At 48.8% G+C, this 14,604-nt stretch overlaps 1 protein-coding gene across 1 annotated transcript; it reads left to right on the plus strand.

Annotated features, from left to right (window-relative positions):
* Positions 1-6: 6 nt before the first annotated feature.
* On the plus strand, positions 7-2,389 carry Frat1 (FRAT1, WNT signaling pathway regulator). The gene has a single exon (XM_005352281.1). It carries the CDS (start codon positions 63-65, stop codon positions 903-905), a length of 843 nt encoding a protein of 280 aa, XP_005352338.1. The 5' UTR covers positions 7-62; the 3' UTR covers positions 906-2,389.
* The last annotated feature ends 12,215 nt before the right edge of the window (positions 2,390-14,604 follow it).

Here is a 14,604-nt window from a genome sequence, read left to right on the forward strand (position 1 = left end):
GCCCGCGGGCAACCGAGCCGCCAGCGACGCCCGCACAGCCGCGGGGGCCCGGGCGGGGGGCCATGCCGTGCCGGAGGGAGGAGGAGGAGGAAGCCGGCGACGAGGCGGAGGGGGAGGACGACGACGACAGCTTCCTTCTGCTGCAGCAGTCGGTGACTCTGGGCGGCTCGGCCGACGTGGACCAGCTCATCGCCCAGATCGGCGAGACGCTGCAGCTGGACGCGGCGCACGACGACCCGGCCTCGCCGTGTGCTGCCCCGGGTCCCCCGCCCCCTCCTCCGCCCCCGCGAGTCGTGGCGGTGCTGCCGGCGGACAAGGCCCGGGCCCCAACTAGGCGGCTGCTGCGAGCGGCCGCATCTGCGGAGGCCGGGGACCCGGCGCCCCCGGGGGCGGTGCGCTGCGTGCTAGGAGAGCGCGGGCGCGTGCGGGGTCGGGCGGCTCCCTACTGCGTGGCGGAGCTCGCCGGGGGCGCCAGCGCCCTGTGCCCTCTGCCCCCGCAACCTGGCCTTGAGGGACCCTCGGGAACTGGCAAGCCAAGCATCCCGCAGCCTCTTTCGGGCCCGTGCCGGCGGGGTTGGCTCCGGAGCGCAGCCGCGTCCCGCCGCCTGCAACAACGACGCGGCTCTCAGCCAGAGATCCGCACCGGCGACGACGATCCGCACCGGCTCCTGCAGCAGCTCGTGCTCTCGGGAAACCTCATCAAGGAGGCGGTGCGGAGGCTCCATTCGCGACGGCTACAGCTACACGCAAAGCTTCCCGCACACCAGTTCATCGGGCCTCTGTCGGCCCCGGTGCACGAGCCGCCTTCACCCCGGAGCCCTCGAGCGGCCTGCAGCGACCCCGGCGCTTGCGCGAGGAGGGCGCGGCTCAGAACTGGGGACGACCTACTTGTCCCTGGCAGCTAACAACCAGGGTGGCCACAGCACCAGCCTGGAACCGGGGACGAAGGGAATCACCCAGGACTGCACCGGACTGGTGGAAAACTCGAACATTTGAAAACGGGATAATAAGCTAAGAAATACAGCCGAAAAATCGCAAATATTTTCATGGTCGAGAGCCCCAAACTGCTTGAATTGAAATACAGGAGTTAGGCTTGTTTAAAGCAGATTTTATTGAGTGCACCGCGGGCTGTCAGCAGGACTCCTTTTTTGGCGTAATCCAACCTGGACGCTGCAATTCCACGCAGACTGCGGGGCACCGGCAACCACGTGGCCCATGGTGCATGCTCTCAGGATCAGCCAGACGAAGGACGAGGATCACAGTTACTTGCTGTACTTTTCAGGGCTGTTTCCTGATCCACTTTGTGGGGGGGACCAGAGTGGACATACTATTGGGGAGCACCCCAAAATACTACACTTGAACATTTTATGGCAGTTAAAAGACCGTCTCATATATTCTGCGGTGCTGGTTTTATTGTAAAACATGCGGTACCATGAAAGGACCCGCTTGAGGCTAAATAGAAGTTATGTTTTTTTTTCCTGTCTTTACCCCTTTTTGCAACTGGTTGCTGTTACCGGAGTGTTAAGAAAATGTACCACGAGTGGGGGTGGGAGGCGGCATTGAGCGGTGTTGGGCGATGGAAGGCTATGGGGAAGCATGGATTGATCTCTCTCCCGCCTTCCTAAACTGTTTTCAAAGGCGACCCGTTCCTCCTTGGGTTCAAGGTCGTTGTTTCCTGGGTGCCCACCGTGTTGTGGGGCACTAACGGAGACTAGTCAAGCTGCCTTGCTGGGAGAAGAGCATGCTGTTTTGCAAATGCTGGAGTCCCGTAAGGACACGCGCCACCTCCCGGGGGTGTTGGGTGTCTGTCGTTCCTGCCTGGGACTACCGACCCTGACCCTTCTCTCGGCCTGCACAGAAACTGCCTTGAGACAGTGGTCCGAGGACCACCCTTCCCCCTTGGCTCTGCTTCCCTACTCAAGCGAAGTGGCACTGAAGATCCTAGGGGCCAGGGAGAGGGACCAGAGAGGCTCCGCACAACAGGCACTCCTGATACTCAGTCTCACACAGCCGCTTATAATGGGCTCTCGGGGCCATTTGTAATAACAGCTGCAATTCCCTGGATAGAGGGAGTTGATTTCCTCCTTCTGACCCTCCCCCAGCTGTGCCAGCTAGCCTTTGTAAGTGAAGGAAACCGAGTAGAAAATGTGACCCTCCAAATGGGAAAGCTGCAGGCTTTTTGCTATTGTGACTGTGAAGTGCTTGGAAATGCTGTTCACTCTGAGCGACCGTTTTAGTTTTATGGAGTCAATGGCTTGTTCAGCATCCAGATGTGGCTATTGACAAATCTACACTTCGCACCGAAGTGACTGGAATTGTGGCTGTCCTGATTATAGGATTTTAACTTAACTGAAATAACTGTTTTTGAATAAATGTGTTGGGTTGGTTTTTTTTTTTTTTTTTTTTTTTGGTTCGCTTTTATTTTGTACTTTCCTCCAGTGGGAAAGATGTACAGAACACATCCCTGTGATCTCCATAAACATGAAAACACTTGAAATCCCTGTCAGCCTGGCTCGCGGATGGTAATTAGAGGCCTTTGTGTCTGAGCAGCTCACTAGTTAGACGAGGTCTGTGCAGCTGGGTGTGTATCGGTGCTGGCATGAAGTTAAATGCAAGTGAGGTCAGGTTTTGGATCCATCCCATTCACCAAACCTCAGAGCCTTTGGGTGTCAGAGAGATGGTGAAGACTTAGGAAGAAGCCTGCCAGTGAAGGGCATCAGATCCCCAGGGCTGCTCTCAGAGGCCTCCTGCCCCTCCCCCTCCCCTTCTGGTGTCATTAAGTGGGCTGTTGATGAGAAGCGATTCACCATACAAAGCTGATAGTGGGAACACTGGTTGAGATCTTATTAAATAACGCCTCCCGCTTTGCTCTTGGTACATTTACTACCCTTCTGTCCTGGCAGTGACTCAACCAGCCGTTTCCATTCCTTTCTGAAATACTTCAGTCTGTTCCCCTCAAGGAAAGAGCTGAGCTGGGTTCACAGGAGGAGTGCCTCGTGTTTAAGTCCACGTAGGAAGTGGGAAAGAGACCTTGGGAAAGTGTTGGAAGTCTGTGGTTTTTTCCATTTCCTCCTCTGTGCAGCAGGGACAGTGATGTGTATTGATGGCTGCCCAGCATGTAATAGAGGTAGGTGGACCTTACGTAGCCCTTCTTTTCCAGAACTGGCTCTAAGTAGCCAGGTGACTAGGGTCCTCAATTTTTCATTCAACAAAAGCTTTCTCATTGGGAAGGTTTTCTGCCTTGTGCCCTAGTTGCCAACTGTTTTGACTCAATGCACCATTCATTACATCTTACATACATAAGACAGTTACCATCTCCGAGGGGCACCTTCAGAGCTCACGGACAAGGAAGGGGCCTCTGCGATGCAGTGCTGAGCTTGTGCGGACAGTAGTCCAGGACTCCGCTGTGGGCACAGCCCTGAGCTTCTCAGCCAGAGTTCTTAGTTATGGATGCATTTCACAGAGATCTAGGTCTGAGAGGAGTCCAGAGCTCTCTTCCCCAACACCAAAATGACCATAATTGAATGCTAATGTACTGAAGAGCTGGATTTTTTTTTTAATTGGTTTTTCGAGCGAGGGTTTCTCTTTGTAGACCAGGCTGACCTCAAACTCACAGAGACCCACCTGTCTCTGCCTCTGGAGTGCTGGGATTAAAGGTATTAAAATATGGCAAGACCCAGCCCATTTTTCTCTCTCCATTTTAAGATTCTTCCAAAAGTGTCTATACTTAATAAAAGAATAAGTAAATAAAAATTATAAACCTTGGGCTGGAGAGATGGCTCAGTGGTTAAGAGCATTGCCTGCTCTTCCAAAGGTTCTGAGTTCAATTCCCAGCAATCACATGGTGGCTCACAACCATCTGTAATAAGGTCTGGTGCAGGCATACACACAGATAGACTATTGTATATATAACAAATAAATAAATAAATATTAAAAAAAATATAAACCTTGCCAAGTTTTACTACTCACCCTTAAATCCTTTTTAGAATAGAATAAATCAGACTGTGTATGAATGATGATTATTAGAACTTTATGTGACTGCATGCATTGTCTAGCAAGCTGAACCCCAGACTTTCATGAAGATTAAGCAAGTACTCAACCACTGAGATATACCCAGCCATATCATAGCATTCTTTAGGTAGAACCATTGCCCAGGAACAAGGGCAGGACAGAGTGATTCTCTGAAGTCACTGATTGAGACTGTCAATCTAGAAGCCTGATTTCTGGGCTCCCAGTTCAGGCCTCTTTCCAGGCACTCCCCATCACCATCAAGGGCACAACCTTGTTTGCTGGGCCAGCCTGCATGTAAATGGTCCCTCTGTGGTTGTACAAATTGGTAACCTTGACACAGAAACCCTGGAAAATGCTGTCCCAACTGCCCAACTGGAGCTGTGGAGTGCCAAGTATGTTGTAACAACTTTGATTTTCTGGGATAGCGTAGCCCAGGCTGGCCTTCATCTTGCTTCGTAACAGAGGGTGACCTTGAACTTTTGATCAACCTACCTCAACTTCCCAAGTCCTAGAATAACCGGGGTTACTGAGTCCTGGTGGTTGAACCCAGGGTTTCACACATGCTAAGCAATCACTCTACCAGCTGTGTTGCCTCCCTTAGCCATTTTCTTACGAAACAGTCTGCAAACTATAAAGACAGCCCAGGTGAGAGAAGAGGCCAAAGCTAACAAACTAAAACAAAAACTAAAATTAATCAATTATCAAATAATGGTTTGGATGAAAGAAAGGCACATAGACTGCTCCAAAGTCTACCACCTGAAGATCATTCTAAGCCAGACTTAAATGCTCTTTGAATTCAATTTTTATCCCCCCCCCCACCAGTTCTTTTTCCAGCTTAGAAGCAGGAACACGGAGTGAAGATCAGACAACACTTTCCTATCCAGCAAAGTCTGTGTTGAACCCTGTGATCCCTTCCTTCCAATCAGAAAAGGGTTACCTTGGCAACCAAATTACTAACTCACTCAATTAGCGCTCTCCCCCTTTCCACCAATGCTCAGCAATCACTGAACGTCAGCCCCAGAGAGCTGAGGCTTTGTAGGCTGGGGCTCCCGCTTCATCTAGAGATGGAGGTGCACTCCACATGATGCTGTGAAAGCTGGTCCAGGCAGAAAAGAAAAACTCTCCTGGGCACTGTTCCCATCCTTATATAAAGGGAGTGTAAATGACCCTCCCTTAACTGTGTCTCCCAGACACTGGAAGCAAGAGCTGGGCTCAGCAGCCAGTCCTCGGAAGCTAGCTGTGTGCTTTGGGCGAGGGTCCACAAGTTTATTGTGTCAATAATTCATCTGCAAAATGGGAAAAGCACAGAGCCTAACTTGCAGAATTGTGGGAGATAAGGGTCTTGTGCAGCCCAGGTTGACGCTCCCTGACTCTACAGCCAACACTCGCCCTGAATTCCTAAATCCTCTTGCCTCTACCTCCCAAATCCTAGGATTATAAGCATCTACCACTACTTCTGCCTCAGGAAGCTGTTCTATAAAAACACGATTTTGAGTCTTTTGTAGAAAAGCCTGTCTCTGAATGACTTCTCCAAAGTCCCACCCTCCCTTTTTCCTCTCTTCCCTGTGAGGCCTCACACGCAGATTGTATCACAGAGCTACAGAGCCATTACCCTCCCTTTCTCTCTCTCTCTCTCTCTCTCTCTCTCTCTCTCTCTCTCTCTCTTTCTCTCTCTCTCTCTCTCTCTCTCTCTCTCTCTCTCTTCAAGACAGGGTTTCTCTGTGTAACTGCCCTAGCTGTCCTGGAATTTTCTTTGTAGACCAGGGTAGCCTTGAACTCACAGAGATCTGACTGCCAGTCCAAGTGCTGGGATTAAAGGCCTGCCCCACCACACCAAGCTCCAATCTCTCTTAAACGGCAGAGAGCTGCCGGGGGTGGTGGCGCACGCCTTTAATCCCAGCATTCGGGAGGCAGAGGCAGGAGGATCTCTGTGAGTTCGAGGCCAGCCTGGTCTACAAGAGCTAGTTCCAGGACAGGCACCAAAGCTACAGAGAAACCCTGTCTCGAAGAAGAAAAAAAAAAGGCAGAGAGCTGGCAAGATGTCTCAGTAAGTAAAGATGCTTAGTGCCACACCTGACAACCTGGGTTCAGTCCCCTGAACCCACGTGGTGGAAAGAGAAACCTGCTCCCATGAGTTGTTGCCTTGTGTGTGCTGTGGCATGTGCATGCCCCCCCCACATATCACATACACATCGTATCACATACACAAAAAAATAAGAAAAGGCACAGGGAAGCCAATGAGGGGGATTCACACCTGTAATCCCAATACTCGGAAAGTGGAGGAGGGAGAATAACAAATTCAAGGTCTTCCTTGTCTATTTGTTTATTTATTATATATTTATGTGTTTGTTTGTTTTTGAGACAGGGTTTCTCTGTGTAACAGTCCCGACTGTCCTGGAACTTGCTTTGTAGACTAGGCTGTCCTCGAACTCACAGAGATCCGCCTGCCGCTGCCACCTGAGAGCTGGGATTAAAGGGGCGTGCCACCAGTGCTGGGCTCATCCTCATTTATACAGCAAGAACAAGGATAACTTCAGTTACATGAGACCCTGTCTCAAAACACAAACACAAACTGGATAAATAGCTCAGGGGTAGCATGCGCAAAACTGTCCCCTCTGAGGTCAGACCACTGGGTCGCCATCCCAGCTGCGCTTTCACAGCGAAGTCTTAAAGATAGCTGAGACCAAAGAAAGCATCTAAATGTTCACTAAGGAGAGAGTAGAGGCCACTGTCTAGCCATGCCAGGGAAACAGCTTGAGGTTAGAACTTGTAACGAAGGATAGATGAGTGTACAGTGAAGCCAGCCCAGGCCGGCTCCTACGACCCCGTCCTTCCTTATTAGAAAGCCCACCCTCTCTAATTCAATTTCTGTGCTCAGCTGAAGTTCAGCTTGCCTGCCCTCTGCACTTCTGTCTATAATTTGTGCTGAGAAAAATCATGCAATTGTGTCCCAGGACTCGTGTTCCAGTTCATTTTGCTCCCCTGTTCGTCTTGTTTACTGTCATTAGGGAGTTATCTCAGGGGCTCATGTGTGCACGCCTCCTTCCCAGAGAGATTATACATTCTTCGATGGTAGCGGAATGACAAAATGCAGAGGATGTTTTAGGAAGATTGCTGAGCCGCGTGGCATGGGAAATGGACTGGGGCTGAAGGGGACTATTTATGGCCACCCAGATCCACGGCTGGCTATTACAGCATCCAGGCATCAGACGATAAAGGCCCCAGATGGGTAGGGAGAGGAAAATGCGAGACATTTCGGAAAGAAAACCCACAGGCTTGAGTACTGTACTGTGTAGCCATAAACATGCAGTGTGTGAGCAGACTGCCTGGCTCCTTCCTGTAACCCCGGGTGGTTTTCTTCACCTCTCTAAGGAGCGACAAGAGTTCCCACCTGATAGGACTGCTGTGAGTATTCATGGAGCTGATAACTAGTAAAACCACTCAGGCCCCTGCCCAAAACATGGCTGTATTTAGTATTAGCACTTGGTATTGACAGTCAGTAAATATTTGCAGAGCAAACAAACGGGGGAGGGGAGGTTTCAACAGCCTGACACAAGCTCAGGGGGTCTGGGGAGGAGCCGATGAGCTGAGTCACTTAGATGTCTGTAGATGGTGGGGAAGAAGAGACAGGAGTTGAATACGGAAGCTGGGAATGTGGCTGAGGGGCAGCGTGTTGGTCCAGCATATGTGAGGCTCTGAGTTTAATACCTAACACTGTGAAACAAAATCCCCAAAGAGAAAAAGAGGTCAAGGGAAGGATTCCTCAGTCAGGAGAAAACCATGCTCATTTGGAGGTAAGCAGGGAAGGGGGAGAGAGAGCAACTAGAGGGAGCTGCTCTGAAGGACCAGGCTCCTGACAGAGGTAGGGAGAATGGGGGTTCATACTGTGAGCAGGACTCAAAAGGACTGCGTGTGTGGATAGTTCATATGGCATCTCCCAGGGTCAGAAATTGACCGGCTCAGAGAATCCCAGGAGCTGACAAGGGGTCATATCAACTTTGTACATAACCTTTCATCCTGGGAAAGCTGGGAGTTTCTGTGAATGAATTGCCGGTAGCTGATGCTACAAGAGAATACAAACTAAAACTGATACTGAGGAGTTTAGTAACTGTTTCTCCTTATCAACTGCTAACTGACTCACAGGAGGGTGCACGCACAGCCCGAGCTGATAGGCTGCCCGGACAGTTTACTTGACTTATTGATTTGGGCGGGTTAAAAAGGCACAAGCTGGCTATCATCCTGCTACCTTCGCCCTGCCTCAGCCTGTTTCTGTTTAACTGTCGAAATTAGGTCTCACAGCCTAATAAAAAGACTTCCCTAGATTTCCCTGCACCTAAATACTGGTCACAGTCGCAAGCCCTTTTTTTTTTATTTTCCTTTTAGAAATAAATTTTCTTTATTTTATGTGAGCAATACACAGCCTTTTCCTCCAGTGTACCTTAAATAGTACTTTTTTTATTTCAGTAGGGATGCGGATAAGAGAAACTCAGTACAGGTGTTCAAATCGCACTACTGAAGCCTTCAAGATGGCTCAGTTGGTGAGGACCCTTGAGCCAAGTCTGACAATATGAGTACAATCCCTGGGACCCACATGGTAGAAGGAAAGGACTGTACACGTTGTTCTCTGATTTACACACACGCACGCGAGCACGCACACACACATGTATGTGCTCAAATATATGCAAATAAATGTAATGAAAAAATATTTTTTAAATGGGCTGTAGAGATGACTCAGCAGTTAGGAGCACTGGCTGTTCTTCCTGAGAACCCGGGTTCAATTCCCAGCACTCACATGGAGCTCACAACTGTCTGTAACAAGTTCCAGGGGATCTGACTCCCTCACAAAGACACACAAGTGGAACACCAATACACATAAAAATAAAAAACTTTAAAAAAAGACCATGTTCAAAAGAAATGAATAAAAGGATACTACTTAAGGGTGCTAATAACAGGAGATTAAACTTCAGTTTTCAGAAACTATCAATGCAGCCGGGCGGTGGTGGCGCACGCCTTTAATCCCAGCACTTGGGAGGCAGAGGCAGGCGGATCTCTGTGAGTTCGAGACCAGCCTGGTCTACAAGAGCTAGTTCCAGGACAGGCTCCAAAACCACAGAGAAACCCTGTCTCGAAAAACCAAAGAAAAAAAAAAAAGAAACTATCAATGCAAGTCACTGACCAAGATGAAGTCCCATGTGCCCTGGTCATCTGTAGATTAAGGGTATACACATAGAGACAACATGAACATAGCTGTTCAGCCAACGTGTTCCTCAATCCAGTAGGTCTCCCTTCAGAGTCCACGGCTTCAGAGTCCACGGCTTCCGTGTCCACGGCTTCTGCCCTGATTCTCTTCTCCTATCTTCTGTCATGGCCTTTGTAAAGTGTTTAGGGCAGAGCACCAAATCCATTAGCTAGTGTTTTTATTGTTCCTGACACCCCACCCTTTTCCAGGCCCTAGCAAGCCATCTTAGCGTCAAGTGCCCAATCTTTATCACCAGTCCATGTCACTCAAGTTCTAGTCCCGTGAGACCCCAGACTGCTGTCCTTGTGACTTCTTTCCTGAGTCTCCTAATCAACCCTCCCCACCAATAACCCCAGTCACCTGACACAACCCAGCTTCTTGTCACTTCCCTAGAGCTGTGGTCCCTCTGGCTCAGTATGGCCGAATGTTAGCAGGGAAACTTAGGCACCGGTCCTTTCAGGAGATAGGAGTCAGTTCAACTCTGCCTCTCCCCACCATTCCGTGGCTACCCACTCTAAAGGGCGCGTGTCCTAGCCAAAGTCACTCCTGGACTGAGTACTAGGAATGATCCATTCCAAGATGTGGTATTTTTAGAAATGGCCTTTGCTTCCTCGGGTGACCTCACTGAGACACTTTCAGGCTCGAGGCCGGGTCTTGGCATTTCTAGCTTTTACAAATGGCTGGATCAGTACCAGGGCCTGGAGAGTTCGGGCCAAAGCCAAAGCAGCTGTAAAGACCATGACCAACAATGAGCACTTTGTCGTCTAACCCAGCGGAATTCCAGGGGTCTTCTGGGGGAAGACATAAAGCACTCTAAGCAAAAGGGTCTCCCCTTAGTCTAAAGTTCATGCAAGCTTTTGAAGGCCTTCTTGAACACACACACCAACCTGAGAGACTGTCAAATCTGCGCTGGCCTAAGGAAACCTATGCTCTCAGGGCTACTGGTGTCACAGAATGGGAAGGATTAATTGCTGGGGAGACAGGCTGAGGCTGTTCAGGGAAAGCAGCCCTCTGGACTCCAGACCTAGAACCATCTGGGAGGATTTCTGTTTCCAAGTTGGCAGGACATTATTCAAGACATGTGGCATGTGGGAAAAGATGGCTTGTGAGAGCTGTGTTCAGGACCGAGTCTGCAAGCGACAGGAGAGTGACTGATTCTTCTCCCCATCCCCTCCTGCCGCTGTGCGGGGTCAGCCTAGCAAATCTAGCTACTTCCTTAGAATCTAGAGGGAAGCTGTTGAAGCTGTAGTGTTCCCTGAACAATGTAAGTGCTATCATTCTTAAAATATGTCCGTCAGACATTGTGGTCCAAGCCCTTAATCCCAGTACTCAGGAAACAGAAGACCTCTGTGAGTTCCACAGAGGAACTGCCTGGTCTACACAGTGAGTTCTAAACCGGTCAGGGATACATAGATACTATGTATGTATTTGTCTAAAACAAAACAAAAAGGCCGGGCAGTGGTGGCGCACGCCTTTAATCCCAGCACTCGGGAGGCAGAGGCAGGCGGATCTCTGTGAGTTTGAGACCAGCCTGGTCTACAAGAGCTAGTTCCAGGATAGGCTCCAAAACCACAGAGAAACCCTGTCTCGAAAAAAAAAAAAAAAACAAAAACAAAAAAACAAAACCCAAATATTTTCTTCTTGCCCTACCCATGACCATCACAAAAGCAGTGTGGGCAGCCTCTGGCACAAGGCAAGAGACCAACTCTAAAAGCCCAGCGTTTGGATTCTGCCCAACCATTGTATCTAACAAAAGGTGCCCACCAGAGTAAGTGCCTATATTTTAGAGCTCAGTTCCCTTTTCCCTTCTTAGTGTATCCACCATTCAACTTCCAACCAGGAAGTAGCCCCCTAGGATGCCTGCATAGGACAAAACCTTTGTTGTGGTCCTAGGCTCATGGTTTTTTCTCTTGGCTTTCCGGGACAGGGTTTCTCTGTGTAACAGCCCTAGCTGTCCTGGAACTCACTCTGTAGATCGCCTTCCTCTGCCTCCTGAGTGTGGATTAAAGGCGCGCGCCACCACATCTGGCCCAGTCGGCTCGTTTATAGAGATCCTAGCATTCTGATTGAAGCAGTCACATGCTGTTTGTATGTGGCTCCTAGGCAATTCACAGTCCTTTTGTAGCCGGTCTCAGACTTCAAGCTGGATGTTCTCAAACTCCATCTCATCCTTAATCCCCAGCAACTTGCATCTATGTAGCTGATGTATCAAAAAAAAAAAAAAAGTGATGTAGTGCTATTTCTTTTGTGTTTAGAGCTAGGCCACTAGAGGCCAGGCAATGGTGGCATACACCTTTCATCCCTGCACACACAGATAGACCTGTTAGTTCAAGGCCTACATGCTTGGCTACACAAAATTGATCCAGTCTAAAAGAGATACAGAGTTCACACAAAGGTGATCCCAGCACTTGGAATCCCACTCCTTTAATCCCAGCACTAGGGAGGTGCAGACATGGCTGGCCAGAGGGAGGAATAGAAGGTGGGAGGAGACAGGCTGCTCAGAGCAGTCTGAGGGGAAGGGCAGTCTGAAGCCGCTGATCACTGGTAGAGGTGAGAACTCTCTAAGGCTGACTACTCTGCTTCTCAGAGCCTTCAGCTTTCACCCCCTACTATCTGACTCTGAGGTTTTATTATTAAGACCAACTAGAATTCATGCTACAGTGTGAGAATGGAGACGCTCCTGTGAATGTTAGGTGAGCCAAGGCCTGGAGGACTTACTAAGAATTTTACTAATTCAACTCAGGAGAAAATGTGTCAAGAAAGTCTCATATAGGCTAGGTGCATGCCTGCAATCCAGTCACCATGGAGGTTGAGACAGGGACATTCCAAGTTTGAACAGATCAGCCTGAGCAACTTAGCCAGACCCTGTCTCAAACCAAAAAGTTAAGTGTGACACTATATACCTATAAATCCCAGCATTTAGAATGTTGAGGCAGGAGGATGACAAATTCAAAGCCAGGCTAGCTGGGAAGGAAATAGGGTTGAGGGGATGGCTCAGTAGGTAAAGTACTTTTGTACTTATTGCAGAAACATGGGGAATTGAGGTTGCATCCTTGGCACACATATAAAAAACCAAAACAAAAACGAAGGCATAGTACTGCATGTCTTTGATGCCAGCACTTAGGAGGCAGAGGCAGAGGCAGATAGATCTCTTGAGTCTGAGGCCAGCCTGATCTACACAGTGTTCCAGGACAGCCAGAGCTACATAGTAAGACCCTGTCTTGAAAAACAAACTAAAATATATTTTTAAAACGGCACACAGTGGGTACACACTCGTAACCTCAGTAGAGTACGTGGGAGGACGCTGGGAGATTGTTGGCCAACCAGTATAGCTGAATTAGTGAGCTCTAGCTTCCATGAGGGACCATCTCAATCCCAAATAATAAGGTGGAGTTATCAAGGAAGATGCCTGTTCATCTCTGTTCTGCCTCCACATGCATGAACACATGTACATGCTCAGCTGCAAACACATGAACAGAAAAAGGTTTTAATATAAAAGGGACTAAGAAGACAGCTTGGTACCTGAGTGCTTGCACTTGCCTTGTCGTCTGTGAAGCCCTGAGTTCAGTCTACGGTAATACACACACAGTCACAGCTTCTAGCAAGAGGCTTTGAGGTTTTTTGTTTGTTTTATTGTTTGAGACAGGGTTTCTCTGTATGGTACTGGAACTCTGTAAACCAGGTTGGCCTTGAACTCACAGAGATCCACCTGCCTCTGCTAGGTGGTATGCCCCACCACCACAGATTCAAGCAAAATATTTAATGATCTAGACCTAAACATCCTCTTAAATCCAGCTAGAACCAATAGTGAGCAGCTATGTTATGTTTTGAACACTTCAACTCTCTCAACTACTTAAGTACTATTGTTTTACAAATGAGAGAAGGGGGACACTGGTAGGGGTGTGTGTGTGTGTGTGTGTGTGTGAGCACGGGTGTGCACAGTGACTTGCTCACCATAACAAACCATGGCATGCAGCAGTAGGCCTGCACCAAGTGAAGCTGGAGGCTGGACTTCTTAAGCACTTGGTAGCTCAGCATGTTGGGTACCACGGGAGGGAGTGGTACACAGCATGAGTCCCGTCCTCAGAGAACTTGGAAGCGGAGCTAGGATGTACCAAGCAGCTGTCTATAATCTGTCTATAATGCCAGCAAGGGGAAAGCAAAGGTAGGATTACTACAAATTTGAGGCCAGCCTAGGCTACTGTCTTAAAACAAACAGAAACCTCACCAACACAACCACTACCCCTAGCAAAAAATGTTAGGCACGCTGGCTGGCACACCTGTAACCCCAGCACTGGAGGAGCAGGTGCAGAGGCAGAACAACCATATGGTCACAAGCCTGAGATTCTGTCTCAAAAAGGAAAAAGAAAAGGGTGAGACAGGAAGCCAGACATGACAGTGAGGACTCCTGCCCAGAGAATATGGGGCTGAGAATGAAGAAGTGTCACGAACTTCCCAAGCTATCTTACAACTACCAAAAAAATGGCTCAAAGACTGGGTTTTTGCCAAGTGTAGTAGTCATTCATTCATACAGGTCTTTAACCCTAGCACCCAGCACCTGGGAAGCAGAGGCAGGGGGATCCTTCTGAGTTCAAGGCCAGCCTGGTCTACATAGTGAGCTCCAGACAGGAGATACATAGACCTTGTTTCAAAAAAAAAAAAAAAAAAAGTTTTTCTTACTATAGACTACATAGCTCAATCTGGGCAGTCTCAAAGAAAAAACAGGCTGTCTTTGCCTGTATACTCTGATTCTTAGAAAAAGATCACAAGAAAGCCCAGAAAGCAATTCTTAGAAAATGATCGATGGGAAAGCCCGTGGAGCAGCTTCTAAAATCCCAGAAACGGCAATGATGGCCCCAGCTTGTAAAGGCACTCGCCACCAACCCAGACCACCAAAGTTTGATATCCAGGACCCAATCAGAAGGGGGGAAACCTACTACCACTGTTGTCATCGGAGTCCCACAGGCTTTTCCACTGCACGTGGGAACCCTCCACATACCGAATAAATAAATAAGAAAATCTAAATATCTGACTGAAGCGAGCCCGACTTAAAACCAGCACTCAGGAAGTAGAGATGGGGGAATCTCTGAGTTTGAGGTAAGCCTGATCTACACATAGTGGGTTTTCAGTCGGTGAGAACCTGTCTCAAAACGTGTGTAAAATAAAAATAAACCCAGAGGCACTCAAGCGCAACTGCTAAGAGTCAACTGAACAGAGCTCTGGCCCCAGCCCCCTAGTGACCCCAAATAGACTTTGCTTTGGAGGATGTACCCCACATGATCTTTCTTCCCTCTCCCACCTCCAATCAAAAATCCAGACTGTGTTCTAAAACAAAAACCAAATTTATTCAGCAG

The sequence above is a fragment of the Microtus ochrogaster genome, chromosome 8, assembly GCF_000317375.1.
Source record: "Microtus ochrogaster isolate Prairie Vole_2 chromosome 8, MicOch1.0, whole genome shotgun sequence".
NCBI lineage: Eukaryota > Metazoa > Chordata > Mammalia > Rodentia > Cricetidae > Microtus > Microtus ochrogaster.

Coding starts and splice junctions, on each gene's coding strand:
- Frat1 (XM_005352281.1), top strand. CDS start 63: ATGCCGTGCCGGAGGGAGGAGGAGGAGGAAGCCGGCGACGAGGCGGAG.